At 31.0% G+C, this 17526-nt stretch overlaps 1 protein-coding gene across 2 annotated transcripts in view; it reads left to right on the top strand.

The window, feature by feature from the left end:
* LOC139513350 (PDF receptor-like) overlaps positions 1-17526 on the top strand; it is a 52381-nt gene that overhangs the window by 16171 nt on the left and 18684 nt on the right. For both annotated transcript variants that reach the window (XM_071301754.1, XM_071301753.1), the window contains exon 2: positions 8501-8611. In XM_071301754.1, the coding sequence (XP_071157855.1) occupies positions 8501-8611 (111 nt within the window). The remainder of the gene's footprint in view (positions 1-8500; positions 8612-17526) is intronic.

Below are 17526 nucleotides of genomic sequence, written 5' to 3'. Positions count from 1 at the left end.
TGAAATAAATATGAGAATTTGACAGCTAATGCACCTTTTATACCATATCTAAAGTATTTCTATTTTGGTGAAGCACACTGGATTGGAATTATATGAACATAGAGACACAAAGCGGTACCTTAAATCACAGCAATTGAATAAATAATGTGATAATAGTAGCAGTTATTGTACATAGATTAAGGAGTTAATGTAAACATCATTTTTTTACATTTTTACCGAGAAAACAGCAAATATATTTAATGAACATTGTACATGGTGAATCATAGGATTGTGTATAAAGATTCTGATAAAAGGGATCAAGTTTGAAGTGTATGATAATCGTAAATTCAAACTACAAACCAAATTATGAAAATCTTTGTTTAAATGCCAAAAATTTAGATCAATGTTCATATAATACCCAGTATACTTGTTTGATATATTACTACTTTAATTGTATGTTTGAAAAATAGAGAGTTTGATTTCAAATGAACATCCATATAAATAGAGAGTGGTTCCATGGATGCAACTTCACCGTTAATAGCATAATATAAACATATAGTAAACAGCCATACAAAAGCAAATCATGTTGTTAATGGTTAAAGAAAGCCTGGTTTTGTATGGTTAAAGGCGGTTAGAAAATTTGACCCACAATTGTCAAACCACAATAAAAGAAAAAAAAGGAACACGCAACATTATATCATTGCTAAGAGATTTGAAACATTTGGTTTGCCCATATTAAATTCTTATTTTTCTAGAACCAATTGTTTGGCCTATTTTATCTATTTGATAAAAATAGAATGCTATAACGTTTTTGACGAATACAATCAGTGAATCAAATTTATCCATCCACGGGAGCAAAGGTTTCTTCTAATGAAGAAATAATTCTCTATAGTGGAAAGTTCTCATCGATTGAATTTAAAGATATAAATACCGATTCTCTAGAAGAGCATCATTTGATTGAACAGTATATAGGAAACTATATTCAAGCAATTACACAATTTTCCAATTCAGTGCATTTGGAAGAAAATAACATTCGCACATGGAATTATTAACAGAATATTACATAACTCAGTCTTTTTATTCTTGTTTGTTTCGTAGAAACACGTGACTTCAATTTAGAAACGAATGAAAATGTGATTTGAATCTGTCGTTTTAAATATCTTTTGAGAACTTGAGAAATAAAACATATTAATTGGTTCGAACATGTTAAGACTTATCTGATGGCGTCTCTGGGATGTGATATGTCGACAGAATGAGCAAACAAATCTGTTTCAATCATTATCATTACAAGGGGCACTTATATTAGTGTCGCTTTAGACTATAACTGATCACCTTAACGAAAAGACGCATAAGGTTTAAAGTAATCGATGTGTTTTACTGTTCTTAAAACCTACTGTACTATTATATGATTTCACAGATAAAATAGATTGAGCTGTTTAACACAATGTGAAGAATTCAGGATATTATCCCTTTTATTTTACTAGAAGGACAAGGTATTAGTCTGAAAGAAAGGCAAAGCATTATTTTGTATACTAGAGTTTTTAATGTTTCACACGCATACACATAACATTTTGTAAAACTATAAAAATACAAAAAAATATGATTGCTAAATTTATTTAATATGCTATTAAACTGTTTTAAAATTAATGTTGACGTGCCGAAAAAAACATATCAGAAATACCGATTGCTATTGAAAATTCGAAACGGAAAGTCCTTTATCAAATTTAAAGATTAAAAGCATTAACAGATTAAACGAATGGAAAACAACTGTCATGTTCTTGACTTGATAGAGGCAATTCCTTATGTAGGAAATAGGGGACTATGGTTTTATAGCTAGCTTAACTTCTTACTTGTATGGCATTCGCATAGAATTCTATTTGGGTGACCTCATATGTAAACAAAACAAACAGACATAATAGGCAAAATGTCAAAATAAGGATACAGCAGTCACCATTGTGTTAAAATCTTTATCACTATTAAAACAAACAAATAAGCTAACAAAGAAAAAAAAAATTGCATATAGACAAAGTACATAAGCAAAAATTAAAGACAAGAATACAAAAAATGACCACAGCACAATAACACATTGGCGGGAAGTATAAGTATCTTGCCACGACAAAATAATATAACCAAATACTGACTAAGCACTAAAACGTAAAAATTACAAAGACAAATGAAATAAAACTATAACGCAATTGAGATAATAAATAACGTCAATGCAACTAGAATCTATACTTAAAGACAATCAATTATTTGTGAAGTTAATATGGAATATTAACAACAAGGTCGTGGGATCTTCAGATGAACTTTCTTTAGAAAAAGGAGGACAAATCAGTTTTTGCATAACAGTCTGCTCAGACACTTGTTAGGCTCTATAAGTCTGGGTAGCATCTGCAGCTCTTAAATACCAAATGTGTTTGGAAATGTATACCCCATTTACAGGTGAATTTGGAACATTGCTACTTAGGGGAAGCAGACTGATAAATTCAAAATTCAAATCGTCTCGCTTGTCATACGTTCTGGTACTGAGATGACTACTAGATGAAGTCTTGTCTGTTGTTACCTTAATTTCTAGTTCTTGAGGAAATATTATTGGAACCATTATGTACGGAGGTGAAATTACAAGATCTGGCTTTTTTTATGTCTGAAAGAACATATGAGGATAAAAAGAAGTCTGCAAAGAGAGGCACACAGTTTGCTCTAAGAGAATTACGGACAATGTTTTGAAAAAGTCCTACCTTCATATGATATTCCAAAACAATAAATTTATAGTGTATGCTTCCATTTTTATATTGAAAAGCATTGACATTGTGGATTATTTCTTTCAGACATTTTTAATTTCACATGGGAAATTGTGGTATACAGACTTGCAAATCAAAAGTGTTGCTAGAATTAATTTCAGAGAAAGATCGAGATTTTAAATCATCGAGTAGTTATTTAAAGTGTTTTTTAAAATAGATAATTCTTTTCTGCATGCCGCTTATGAGGTTTACATTTCATTATCATTAGTATTAGTATCTTTACACAGAAACATTTGCTTAATTGTTGTAAGCTGATAAAGGTTAAGAAAGATCAAAGTTGGACTATTCTCAATAATCAGCTGGTGAAAGTTTTCCTACAATAACGCACACATATATACAGACCATACCGTGTACTTCATTCAGAAAAACATTGACGTAAAAATACCCCAGTAATGTAAAGCTTCATTCTGTGTCGACATATAAAGAGCACGATTATTACAAATATATGTAATGTGGACAAAACATTATAAACCAATGCATCCACACTTGTCCATCGTAGTCCACTTAAGTTTGACCTATTTATTAATTTGGGTTATTTCTGTCTTTATGTTGCTGTCTTGTTGGCAAACACCTCGCAACTGTTATGTCTATGTAGAAACTGTTCTGACATGATTTGATGAAATAGCCACGTTAAGAGAAATAAAATCCACAGAGTACAAAAATCTATATTCCCACTTATTGCCTTAATGTTTTCCTTAATGTCGCTCTTTTCTTTACATTAAAGCAATAAAACACGTCCTCAATAATATAAAGTCCATATGAACTTTAATCAGAAAACAGCAATACCCTAAACCTCTAGATGAATACCAAAGCGAAAACAACAGTCCAGTGACATTACAGGCAAATCATCAACCTACGACTTGAACAATTGGTAATAAAGGCATAGAAGTGGTAATTTGAACAGAAGTGAATGGAACTGGGTTGATGGCACTATTTAACCACTCTTATACAGTTCATCCTTGGTTCTATGTAGTTGACACTTACAAGATAATAACCAAAACAAATCATTATACAAACATAAAATTCCCGTTAACAAATAAAACGGGGTTTATATTGTCCAAGACATTGTTCCGGTATTATTCCAACAGCTGTATTAATCGGTTTTGTTAAATGTCAATCTCGGAACAGTATATTGAGTTTAAACTTCATTTAAATTTACCCAGACAACCGTAACAGTGTCAACCAATGGTATAGCTTAGTGACTTTGGATAGTTGAAATAGTATGAAAAAATGTAGAAAAAACACAGTTAATTCTATTTGATACACTAGTAGAATAATTAGATCACATGTATATTTTATCATAAATCTGTCATTTTGATTTGCTAACAATTGCCAGGCAATTGAAGATCATATTTGATTTCCATGTAAAATACGACACGAATGATTGCACGATCTATCTGTAACAATGTAAAAATAGTACATTGCAAAACAAACGAAATGATTGGTATAAGTCTTAATTTCATGGTTGTAGCTTAAAATGTAATTATTAGAATGAAGTGCGTCTTTTTATAATGTTATAAGGTTTGTAAAATCGTTGATCGTGCTTACACTTTTATTTGAAGTCGCGGTTCAAGCAATATTTGCTTCGGTCAACGCTTTTACGTCCCAACAAAATGAAAAAAGCATGTAATTCTTAAGTGAAATTGTTGTTCAAATGAATACATCCATAAATCAACAAAGCACACAAGTAAATTAATCAAAACTGAAAAGGTAATTTTTACCTGAAAGCGATTTGTAAAATAATATGTATCAAGTTTTGCCAATTCTGTGACCTTGATGTTTAAAAAGCAGTGCATCATAGCAGTTTTGAACTGGTGGTGGTTGATCTGTCAATGTGTTTATGATATAGGTAAACGAAATAGTTATCTAGCAACACACAACAAACCAATCAAAACGTTTGATATCAATTTTGTTAATGACATTAAAACATTATTTCATCGTCAAACTTCTGCACCCAAATATTTCTGAACGGAGTGATTTAGTCATATCGGATAAAATGCATCTACGTAATCGAACGCAAAGTTACATTGTAGGTCTTTAAAATGGAACCAACTGTTACGCTATATTTACATTGAAAGACACAATATTTGAATCAGATCAACGGTCTCAGTACACGATTAAGTGGGTGTTGCTTCAGGTGGGCTAAATATACCACAGGGACATTTTAACTCGTATTGCTAACTGTCTAAATGGCTATATTTCCAAGATCTTGACAGCACGATATATTTCGAATGATTAAATTATTGCAATTCCAGTGTCTAGATTAAAAAAATGTGTAAGATGAGTTAAGGAGATGTCGATATAGGTCAGCAAGATAGCAATTTAAATAACCAAGAAATGTTTAAATCAATTTGAATTTGCAATAATGCGCTCCATGGATTTTAATGTTTAATCAGTTGTTACTGCAAGAACAAGTTTACTGAGGACGATTATAAAACATACTTGAAAGAATTTTTGTGTTTATATCAAAGAAAAGAAATAACGTTTTGCATACGTTCAATGAATTATTATTAGTAATATAAATATTGTGATTTCCCTTTAAACAGGTTGTTTAACGATATCGTAACACATATAAGTCTTTTTGTCAAACTTTCGACAATACATGGTGTACTCCGTAAATATAATACCTGCATTGGTTATGCACCGTAAAAAATATTTTATTTGAAATCAATTTCAATTGCAATGGTGTGATTTGATTTTTTAAACGTCATTGTTTTAAGTTTTTTCATAACTATACAAAAGTTAGGATGGACATCAATCTTTTCAGCATATTAATATACTGTATATATATTTTTTTTTGCTTATCCCTTTAAACATGTTTTAATGAATTTTGCTTGGGGTTTTCTTAATTTTTACAATCGACAACTAAAGTCGGAATTGTGCTTTTTCATCTTCAGGTTTTAAGTGCATACTTGGGGAAATCAAAATCAAGAACTTTCTATTATATATATCTAGGAAATTGCTATATTTATGACATGCAATTCCTTTGTTTCGTATTTTCATAACAAGCGGCCATTGATTAAGGATTTTCAAGCATCGACATTTTTCTAATTAAGAATAGTCTTTAATTTTCAGTCTCATTTCAAGATGTCATACATTTTTTATTCACAATAATTTTTCAGTCTTTATAATTGCGATACAATACTAAACTGTACTCTATGCAACTCATTAGTTAAATTTTACTTCATAGTTCTAGCTGTCACCCTTGCAATTTGTGGATTCATTTCCGAACGATATATCATTTGTCATAGCGATATTTCATACGTATATGCCTTGCCGTGATTAATTTGATTGTCACTTATTAAAACAGAAAAATATATACAGTCGTTATACTTAATTTTCTTTTGATAATGATTTTCTACGACCATAAAATTAAGCAAGGAATTTGAATGGTTTCAGTTCCTACCCAATGTGTCATTTGAGCTTACTGTCGGAAATAAAACTTCGAGCAATTTGTTAGCTAATACACAAGAGACAAGAACTAAATGCACACGTTATTAGTACCATTATGCTTCAGGCAATCTGGATGTTTGCCTTTCTTTTTCATATTGTATTAAAAAAAACATTCATGTGATTTTGTTTTTAACTTTTCTTTGAAAGCAAGACGTATATTAATTTTATGTATTTCCCTTTCGTTTCTTTATTAGTACTTCTTAATAGTTATCAAAGTTACATATGGTTCAGTCAATAAAGTAAATGTGTTTTGTTTACACAAAAACATTACAGAACAAAATATCAATAAAGAAAATCGCGAAAATTCCAGGGAAAATTCAAAACGGAAAGTTCATAATCAAATGGCAAAATCAAAAGCTCAAACACATCACACGAATGGATAACAACTGTCATATTTCTGACTTAGTATAGGCATTTTCTTATGTAGAAATTGGTGGATTTAACCGGGTTTCATAGCTAGCTAAACCTCTTATTTGTATAACAGTGGCATCTAATTCAATTATATTGACAACTATGTGTGAAAAAATACAAACAGACAGTCAGGAATCTGAGTTCAGTAATTGTTGTGTGTTAATGTGGTTCATAAGTGTTTCTCGTTTCTTGTTTTATAAAGGTTAGACCGTTGATTTTTACGTTTGAATGGTTGTACAGTAGTCATTTTAAATGCTTTAAATATATATTTTAGTATGTAAATATTGTGATAAGGGAGACATATATATCCAAGGACTTAATGTATTGTGATCTATATAAAACTTCCTGTTAAAATTTGTTTCTAAAGTTCTTTTAAATTGTTAAAAGTTAATGGATAGGTGGTTCTATATATATTTTATAAAATTAAGAATGGAAATGGGGAATGTGTCAAAGAGACAACAACCCGACCATAGAAAAAACACCAGCAGAAGGTCACCAACAGGTCTTCAATGTAGCGAGAAATTCCTGCACCCGGAAACGTTCTTCAGCTGGCCCCTAAACAAATATATACTAGTTCAGTGATAATGAACGCCATACTAATTTCCAATTTGTACACAAGAAACTAAAATTAAAATAATACAAGACTAACAAAGGCCAGAGGCTCCTGACTTGGGACAGGCGCAAAAATATGGCGGTGTTTAACATGTTTATGAGATCTCAACCCTATATCTATTCCTCATGATCATGATCGATAATAAAACATTAAACCCTACTTATACTTTCTTGAATCACATATTCAAAATTAACAAAACTCATCCAAAAACTCCGGTTTATAACCATGTATGTATACCTGCAATGAAATAGCTTTGCCAAATAATTTGCCTCCATGGTATGATCGTTAATCAATAGGGAGGGTTAATCGGTCCATAAATGCAATTTTTCCGGAAAATCATTTCTGTTGTAATCTGTTGTATAGACATATAGAATGTAAATCTATCAATTTATTATTATTTACTGAACAATATTCCTGTTTGTTCAGTAAAACTAATCCTAGAGGGGTGACATGTCGAATGCTATAGAAATGGTATTAATTATAACAGCAATAGTGCAATAAATTAGATTATATATTGAAACAAGAATTTAAGTCTGAATACTTACTTACCGTATTTCTAAAACATTTTTTTTCTTTCAAATATTGCAAAAGTCAAATAAAAGGTCACACAAAGATTAAAAGAATATTAGTATAACTGCTATGAACGATACATATTTGTTTCTCCGGGTGCGGGAATTTCTCGCTACATTGAAGACCTGTTGGTGACCCTCTGCTGTTGTTTTTTATTTGGGCGGGTTGTTGTCTCTTTGACACATTCCCCATTTCCATTCTCAATTTTATGCTTATTATTGTGTCCTCTCAGATCATGTCATTTGGTCATAAACATTAAATGTTCACTACCTAATTTTTCAGCACATCGTACTTGCTTCAAACCAATTGTCGAATTAAAGATGTTGAGTAGATCTACGTTTCAGTATTTTTTTTTAAATAACGCACTGAAGAGCTAAACATAAATCCATGTCAAGCACCTTTTGTAAAGAGAACTTGTAATGGAGTCTGTAAATACGTATTAAGTAATCATTATAATACTAACAACAGGTAATATTACGTTAAAAAAAAGAAAAAGGCATTATATATGTAGGATATTAACTCACAATAATAGCCTATTTTCAAGTCAAAAATAGAAAATATCGAACGACAGTGAATCTTTTATAATCCTTATTTGGTCTTTATTCCTATAAACTGATTACAACAGTAACAATAATTGGACATTATAATAACCATGTACTTGTTTTTGTTGCAGGTAAAATGTATTGTAACGGCACCTGGGATAAAGTGTTGTGTTGGCCTTCAGTGGCCGCTGAAACTACCGTGTTCCTACCATGTCCGCCACTACCAGGCTTGGACCCAACAAGTAAGTACTCCTCTCTGTACTATTCATGGCTAGACTCAGACCTATTAAGTGAACATAATATGGTTATACTTTGACTCATGAGCTTTGGCGTGATAAGCTATGATTATTGTCGTGCATTTACAATATCCACAGCTACCACGTTAAAACAATAGATGTATATATAATCGACTTTCCTTGTTTTAATCAGCGCATTGCGAGCCATCATATTATGTAGACAAGCTACACTGTAATACGTTCTTACATGCACACAAAACATTGAACGTATGTTGTTATTTCTTTCTTGAAGATGATAATCTGTTTACTCTCTTTAAGAGAAGTACAGGTCATTGGGTTTTATTCATATATATTATATCTATGTATGTTCAACTGTGTCATTACTGTCATTGTATATACGCCATTCAATATATATGTTCAACGACCAGGTTACTTCTTCATGTACAGCCCGTAACAGAGAAGTGATCGAATTGATGTTTCTTTACCGTCAAAATTAGCTACGTTATCGACAAACTTAATTGAGTAGTGACCGAACTATTGGTACTTTAACGTTAAAACGATTGACAATGCTGACAAACTTTCATGTGTCGATAATCAAGTTTAATACCGATAATATTGAAAATAAATTATAATAATATGAAACAAAATATGTCCATGCACCATTTCGATTGGGCGAAAAGTAGTCATTTCTTCAAAGTCAGAACAGAAAAAAAAGAGTTATGGAAGGACGTCTTGATAGTATTATTTCCTTTACAATTTTACCCTAAACTAAAAGGAATATACTGGTAAACAATTAAAAGGTGTTTGATAGGAATGAAATCCTTTATTTTTTCGGACTACAATGCGTACCGTATGTGTGATGGATTTGAATTCAATCAATAACTTTGAAATGTTTTCTCATATGTATACACAAAAGGGAGGACTGGTATTTGTACTTCTGTTAGAATATGTCTTCGTCTGTTTCACATGCCAAACTTTTTTCTAGTACAGTTTAAACGGGAAAATTTTGTTGAGAATTTTTTTTAATATGACAAAATAACGACCAAAACTATTTCTTGCAATGGCACATAGAGAATATTTTTTTTTTAGTAAAAATCAGTAAAAAGAAAATTCTCCAAAATATACCATGGCCAGGACCTGACAGTTTTTAGCAGTGTACAAATGAAAATCGTCCGGAAAACTGCGCTTGTTGATATTTTGAGGGATCATGCAACATTTCACCTATTACCCATAAACAACATAGGTTCTCAATTACTAAAAAAAGTTCTAAAAGATAATTTCAAATCAGAGTAAACATATTAACTTCCTTATATCCAGTCGAATTTGTCTATTATAGGTTACACAAAGCTGGTTCTTAAAACGTTTTTATCAGGGAAAACATTTTTCTTTGACTTTTAAAACATGTAGGGGAAACTGATTTCCTAACCATTCACATATAATAGTCCGTATTTCTAATTTTTTGTTCGATAACGTAAATTATACGACTTTTTTTATGACTACGTGAACTTGTGCCATTTATTTTTGCTGGTCTTTAGGAAGACAATTTACAATTGTGCAGTGAATATTTAACCTTATAATTCTGTTTGGAAACAAAAATAAATTCCTAATATATAAATATACATGTATTATATGTCGTGTACATGATTGGATTTTGTAGATATAACTACCGTACAGAAAAAGTATCATGGATTTCGAGGCTTTTATATTCAAGGTTTTGTATTCTACCCTTGTTGAAAACCTGTGGAGACCTCTACAGTTCCTTAAAACATCAAAATTATTTTTTTGTAAATTGAGTGCCGTCTCCCTGAACATGCTAACACTTAAGTCATATCTTTTCATTTTCATATTTTTTCCCCTGTTTGTCTCTGTTGTCTTGATTGTTGGAACGATTAGTGGTATCTAACAATATTTATGAAAACTTTACAGAGAGACCACACTCCATTCATGAGAAAAACGGAGGGAATTTAAAAATCTAGAGGTCTCCACAAGGCTTTCAACAAGGGTGGAATCTCACTCCTTCTGAAAAGCTCTAAATCGCCCCAACGTGTACATACGTTCGGTCATCAAGAGATTCTGGTTTCTCTTTTTGTGTGTCGTAAACATTCAATTCGGATTTGAATTTAATTTACAGAAACATTTACGTACATTAAATTTTTGGACGGTCAGAACATTTTAAGGACGCAACAGATCGAAGTACAATTTTAAGTAGTACATAGATGTGCAATAATTCAGCTTCCTGTACATGTTCATGAAGTTCTAAATTTTGAATGTTGATTTCTTTAAAAAAAAACATTTTTTTACAATAAAAAATCTCAAAATGTCCGTTAACAGTTTGACCATGAAAAATCACATATCTAAGAAAAGCAGTCGTTTAATTGATTATAAGAAAGATTCAGTATATCATGTCAAATTTCTTTGATTTGAGAGTTTTCCTTTAGTTACAAATGTAGCTCCATGTCTGATGGTGAAATAGAAATGAATGTCTCAGAAAGTGGTGAATTAGTTTCCATAAATAACAGATGAATCGGGCCAAGCTTAGTAACTTACAGTAAACAGACTACTGTAACATTGACTCACTCGTCGAACGGTTTAAAAGATTTGTGTTTATGACAAAAAATTTATATACAACTTCATTTATAAATTAATCTGAATTTCATAACGCGTCTTCACAATAATGAAAGTTATAAAAAAAATCTATAACCAGCAGATATATACTTTAATAAAGAAAGTATTTATGTACAAAAGGGTATTTATTATAAAATGGTCCTATAACTATAGAATAGATAGTTTACCACATAAATCTTAAACGGAAGTTTCGACAATTGTAAACAGAAGAGATTTGAAAATAAATGTAACTTTTTATAAACACTGGAATAATTTTAATACCTCGAAGGTGTAAAGAATAAACCAACAATCTCAATCTTTAAAAGTGTCTTCATTGCACTAACCGACGAGTTCATGTTTACACTTAGAAACAGTGGATGTGACTCCAATAAATTCATTATCATTGTAGTCATGAATATTTATCGCTTATATTAAATTGATAAAGATTTTGTCGAGGTCGCACCAACTGTTTCTACAGCTAAGTTCAGTTACTTGTAACATGATCTCGTCGATTCGCACCACGAAGCCATTGTTTATGACAGAACACACATTCTAGATTATGTATTTTTGTTTCCGTCAGTTCGAAAGTATTTGATCATTTCAACTCCTTTGTATTTCATAATATGTGTCATGAACAAAGACATATGTTCGATTGAATAATGATTTCCTCGTAACAAATGATAGAAATTTCGGAGATTCCGTATTTGATCCTTTACCGTTAAAATTAAAATGCCAATGACAGAGGTTGATTATAAAAAATGTTTTACTGTGTTTAAAAAACTTCGACTTAAACAATGAAAACTTACACGTTGGACATGAAATATTTTGTCGATGAAGAAAATTAAATTATGTCACTTCTGAAATAAGTTTGTCGATAACGTACCTTATTCTGACGGTAAAGAAACGCGAATTCGATTACTACTCTGTTACGGGCTGTATGTTCAATTGTATGAGCACATTCAGATATCTAACGTCAATATCCAAACAAGATAAAATATTTTAAAACAGTCGGATTACACGTATGTTCAAGTGTGATACAACGAAAACATCTACTGTGTGACTGTCAGCACGTTAAGTTTACTAACATCCCTGTCCATGTTATTTCAACTTTGTTAATAAAAGCTTGGATACTTTCAATGATACACATGTACCAGTGGGTTAAACTGTATCTGCATTTATACTCAACTGTGTAACAACAGTCAGGCAAGTTACGTCATGATTGTCCTGCATGATCAAATGTGCCAGCATGGTCAGGGTAATAATTCACAAATATTGTATAACAACGGTCCGATTATCTACGTCATAACGGCTTATTTACTTTCATGACTGTAAATATACCGTTATGTACCAGTATGTTAACTTATACGCAAATATGCGATTTTGCAGCTTAAAAACAATGCATTAAACCAGGGCACGAGCTGCATATGAACCTCGAAAAATTAAAGATTTAATTGATACTCTCTCAGACAATCAAAATTAAAAATCCCGGAAAAAGAAAGCACAAATGGATATTTGGTCTCTGGTGAGAATTGTCTCATTGTCAATTATACCACATCTTCCTTTTTATATGATATCGCTATAGGTATATCTAACGCAAAACATTTAGCAGTTTTTATTTTAAACTAGGATTTTTTTTAACTCCTGTCCTTTTTTCAAACTACATGTGTGATACTAATTTTGTTTTATTGAAAATATTTTTTTTCAAGGTATGATAAATAGTTGAATTTACTGCAAACTCAACGTGACGTTGTGACTGCATGGTGCATCACAATTTTATTTTTGTCGTTTAGGATATCACAGATACACATACATCAGTTGTATTGCAAAAACGAATAAGAGGCCTTATTATCTCAATATCAATGAAAGGAAAAATGTAATGGCAATGGCATGTAATTATTAAAGTATATGTAGAACAGGGATTTTAATGAAAATGAATTATCATTGATAATTAAAATATTCAATAGTTTTCCAATACTTATGTGGATCCTATACATGTTTACTACTCCAAAATTAACGATTGGCTGTATCTCTGAAAGTATGAAAGTACTCGCATCGTTTTATCGAGATATATATATATTTAATGTTTCCGTTTTAATATTGATGTTGTTTTGTTTACTTTTTAGGCGTATATATAATTTACTTATTGCGCACTGGTATAGTTATTCGAAACGATACAACGGCCTTATACATATATATGCAGTTATATATATGCAGTTAGTTATGGTTGTATAACTATACAATTATTTCCTATGATGCAAGTATTTTGTTGTGCTTGCATTGTTAAAAAATCTGCTAAATTTAATAGACCACACTAGAACTTTTACAAAGTATATTTTCTTATTTCGATATACATGATAAAAGTAAAGCAATCTCGTTGCATTTCCATTTTCAATCTACTAAAGGCATAAACAAAGTCGTTGTCGCTTGTCAAGAGCACTTTAGGAAAATCTTATCGCTTTTTATTGATAGAAAAGATAAGGTCTTGAAAGATTGCCTCAATTGATTTATTGCCGATTCCTACTATATAATGCTCAAATTAGTGTACGGCCAATTACCTCTCGTCCCATAAAACAAAGCAAAATGTCTCTATTTTATATTCAGATCTTGTTCCGATATTTGAATGTATGTTTTTAAATTCTCTCGATCTTGATGAAATTGAATCAACCTACACTTTAATTATCACCAAATCGTATAATATGCATGCTTTCGTCACGCATTTTGTATTTTCCAAATTCTGCAAACAAATATCAATGCTTTGTATTAAGATTCAGGTAATACAAAATGGTATATATGACCTTTTGTAATGTGACCATTTGCAATGTTATCTCTTGTGAAGAGTTGAAAATCATACCACATCTTCTTATTCTAGACTTAATAACTTTTTTTACACACATCAGCATTGCATAATTTGACATTAAAATCCACATTCATTTACCACAGGTTCTCAAACTAACTTCATTTTGATATGCTGCATTGCGAGATAAAGGAAATTACTTGTTATGAACATGAAACAAATAGATTATCCATGTTATATTATGATCACAAAAAGCCATGTCTCCAGATATTTTATGAGAAATGTTGATCACTCTGACGGCAATATACTAGACAGAGTTGATGAACGATCAATTTCAAATTAGTAATTCTCGTTTTATGATTCCATTGTGTAAATTGTCCAGAGATCGAAAGATATACAATGTTTCAAAATAATTTGCTCAACCAATGTCGTAACATGTGGAAACCTATACGTATTCGACAATTATAAAACCGCATATCCTGAACTGAAAAATCAATCAACATAAAATTTAACCGTAGGAACACGTTGAAGATTGTACCGACTAAGATGTGTTTCAGAATTAAAAATTTACTTAAACTAGTATTCAGAAACCTGATTAACCTCAAATAACCCGAATAACTCATAAACAGTACATGTCAATAGAAAGGACATAAGAAACGAATCAGTATAGAATACTGTAACAAGTAAATGGATATATTTCTCAACTTAGGACAGTCAACTTTACAAAACAATGGGACATGCATGTTTCTACTTTTAACCTGGTTGAGCAATATCAATCTTAAATCAAACCTAACATGTATTTTACTATTCTTCAATGAAATGGAATTTGGTTTTCCTGTCATGTCTTGGTGTGTTAATTGCTTTTTTAAATCTACGTACTTCACCAAATCCAAAGGATGAGTATGAAATGGACTTCTTTCTGGTGTGATCTTGAAAAGAGCATCAAGATATTCCGCTTTAGAATTTTTACAAATTAAATATACTTGGTCTCTTAGGGTTCTGAGTACACCATTAATTTTACAAAATTCTATTTCAACGCATGGTAATGTGATTATTCCAGAAGTAAACATAAGCCTATTTTCAAATGTCAACAACCAATAAACTCCTTCAAATCGTCTATCAATAAGAAGGACTTATTCTAATTGTATATTGAAAATGCCAAACTTGACAAAAACAAATGAAAATGGAATTTCATTAGACGTACAAATATAAGATAAATCCAAATCATTGATCTAATTTTGGATATCGTGCTACAAATTTAAACAGAAAATTCTTTCCGACATAAAGTTGTGTAACATGTCTAATAGATTTCATCAAGTTGTAGTGAATTTCAGACAATTAGATATTGTAGACAGTCTAAACAATGATACATTTTATTAACAAAATATTTGCCAAGGAACATGTTGCAGTTACTTGTAACCTGTTTCTGACATAAAGTGATAACCTTTGTTGAAGAGACAACAACCTGACAAATAAGCAGAAAACAGCATAAGGTCAATAATGGGTCTTCAACTCAGTGAGAGAGACCGTCATCCGGAAGGCGGTCTTCAGATGCCAATAATGTATGCACGCCACATCTAATTGCACGCCACATTTAATGAACCAAAAATTAAAAACAATGTAGCACACACAGGACTTAAAAAGTACGGCCAGCGATTCCTCGAAAGGCTAAAAAATGTGAAAGAGTTAAACATAGTTTATGAAATTCTCAGCCTTTTCTTATAACTTTTGGAGAATGAATTAAATCTCAACCTTTTCCCTAACCTTTTGGGAAATAAATTAACCCACGGTAAAACGCAGTATTAAAGAAAACAAACTCAGCAAAATAAAAATGATAAACATCAATTAATAAAGGACTACTAGCAGTATATGAAGTGCCAGCTCTAGCTTCAGTTTAACTGATAGAAACATTATGTCTTCATCATATGAAAATGATCCAAAATATCTCCCGTTATTATAGTATCATGCAGTCATAAATCATACGAGAGGAACATTAGCCATATCACGCTAGCAACTTTCAATTTAACCTATTTAGTCTTACAACTGTATTACAGTATGATAGCATCACATATTATTAATTCTAAAATTAAGATATAGACCTTTAACGTATAATTATTTTCAAAACTAAAAATAGGTAGACTTAATGAGATTATATCGTGCTAAAAATATAATGACGTTCGATAAATTTGGTTGTTTAACGATCTGGAGATTCTGTTTGTTCATGTATATATTTTTCTTATATCTGGTAGTGACTTAGATAAATACCAATGTGTTGGCATATATAAAGATAATATAGTTTAACAAATACATTCGTTTGATATCAAACAAAGAGTGGGTGTACATGTACCTCTCAGTAAATACGATTCTCAAAGATTGTTTTCCATTATGTAAATTGCCATTTTTTGTATAAAATAGTCATGGACTACTAACAGTGCGGTTTAAAATTCATACTGTTTTCTAGGTCGATATGACATACTGAACGAAGATGATTATAAACGTGTCATTTTCTAGGTATTAAATTGTTAAAACAGATTTAACTTACCATATGAATTATAAGATATACTTTGAAAGCAATATAAAAAAGAATACAGGTTTAGAAATTGACGTTCATTATTCACGTTGTGTTTGCCAACAATAATCTGTAGATTACCAAGTCTTCTTCTCAGGTTTATAAAATAGCAACTTCATCTGAAAACGTTAAGCTTATTCTGAAGTGACAAGACTATTAGAGTACATTGTCCGATTAATTTCCCGCAACAGAAATACTATATCAAAACAAATTTGGGTCACCTTTGCATTTGGTACCTAATCTTGTATTGTTGTTTTTTTGTTTTATTTTAGTTCATTTATATGTTTTGGAGATTTGTTTGAAATCCTTTTATCACTGAACTAGAACACATTTTTGTATTGGGGTCAACTGAAGATCGCCTCTGGTGTGTGATTTTCTTTATTGTGTCTAAGACCAATTGATGCCTTCGGCTGTTTTCTGTTCTTTGGTCGGGTTGTTGTCTCATTGACAGATTTCTTTTCTCAATAATTTTTTCATGACTATTTTTGTTGATCGATGTATATAAAAATGAACAAGTTCTTATAACATATATACTTTATATGATGATGACTGATGTACCCACATTTTGACTATTTTATTTATTGTGTCTGTTTATTTAACGCATCAACGTAAATAAATCGGAAATTGATGAGACTGTCATTAAAGTGAGAGGGTTAGCGCTATAGAACCAGGTTTAATCCACCATTTTCTACATTTCAAAATGCCTGTACCAAGTCAGGAATATGACAGTTCATTCGTTTTTGATGCGTTTTGTTATTTGATTTTGCCATGTGATTATGGACTTTCCGAATTGATTTTCCTCTAAGTTCAGTATTTTTGTGATTTTTTTTTATGTACTTTATAACCTATGCATTGACCAGATCAATGTTATCGTCTGATTCTGATCACTTCTGTAAATTCAAAACTTTTCAAAGTCATCATCTATTCCAACTGGTAGCACTTTTAGAATCTGTT

Source organism: Mytilus edulis, chromosome 2 (assembly GCF_963676685.1).
Source record: "Mytilus edulis chromosome 2, xbMytEdul2.2, whole genome shotgun sequence".
In the NCBI taxonomy this organism is placed as follows: domain Eukaryota; kingdom Metazoa; phylum Mollusca; class Bivalvia; order Mytilida; family Mytilidae; genus Mytilus; species Mytilus edulis.
Note: the sequence above shows the minus strand (reverse complement) of the source record. Positions and strands in the feature narration are given on the sequence as shown.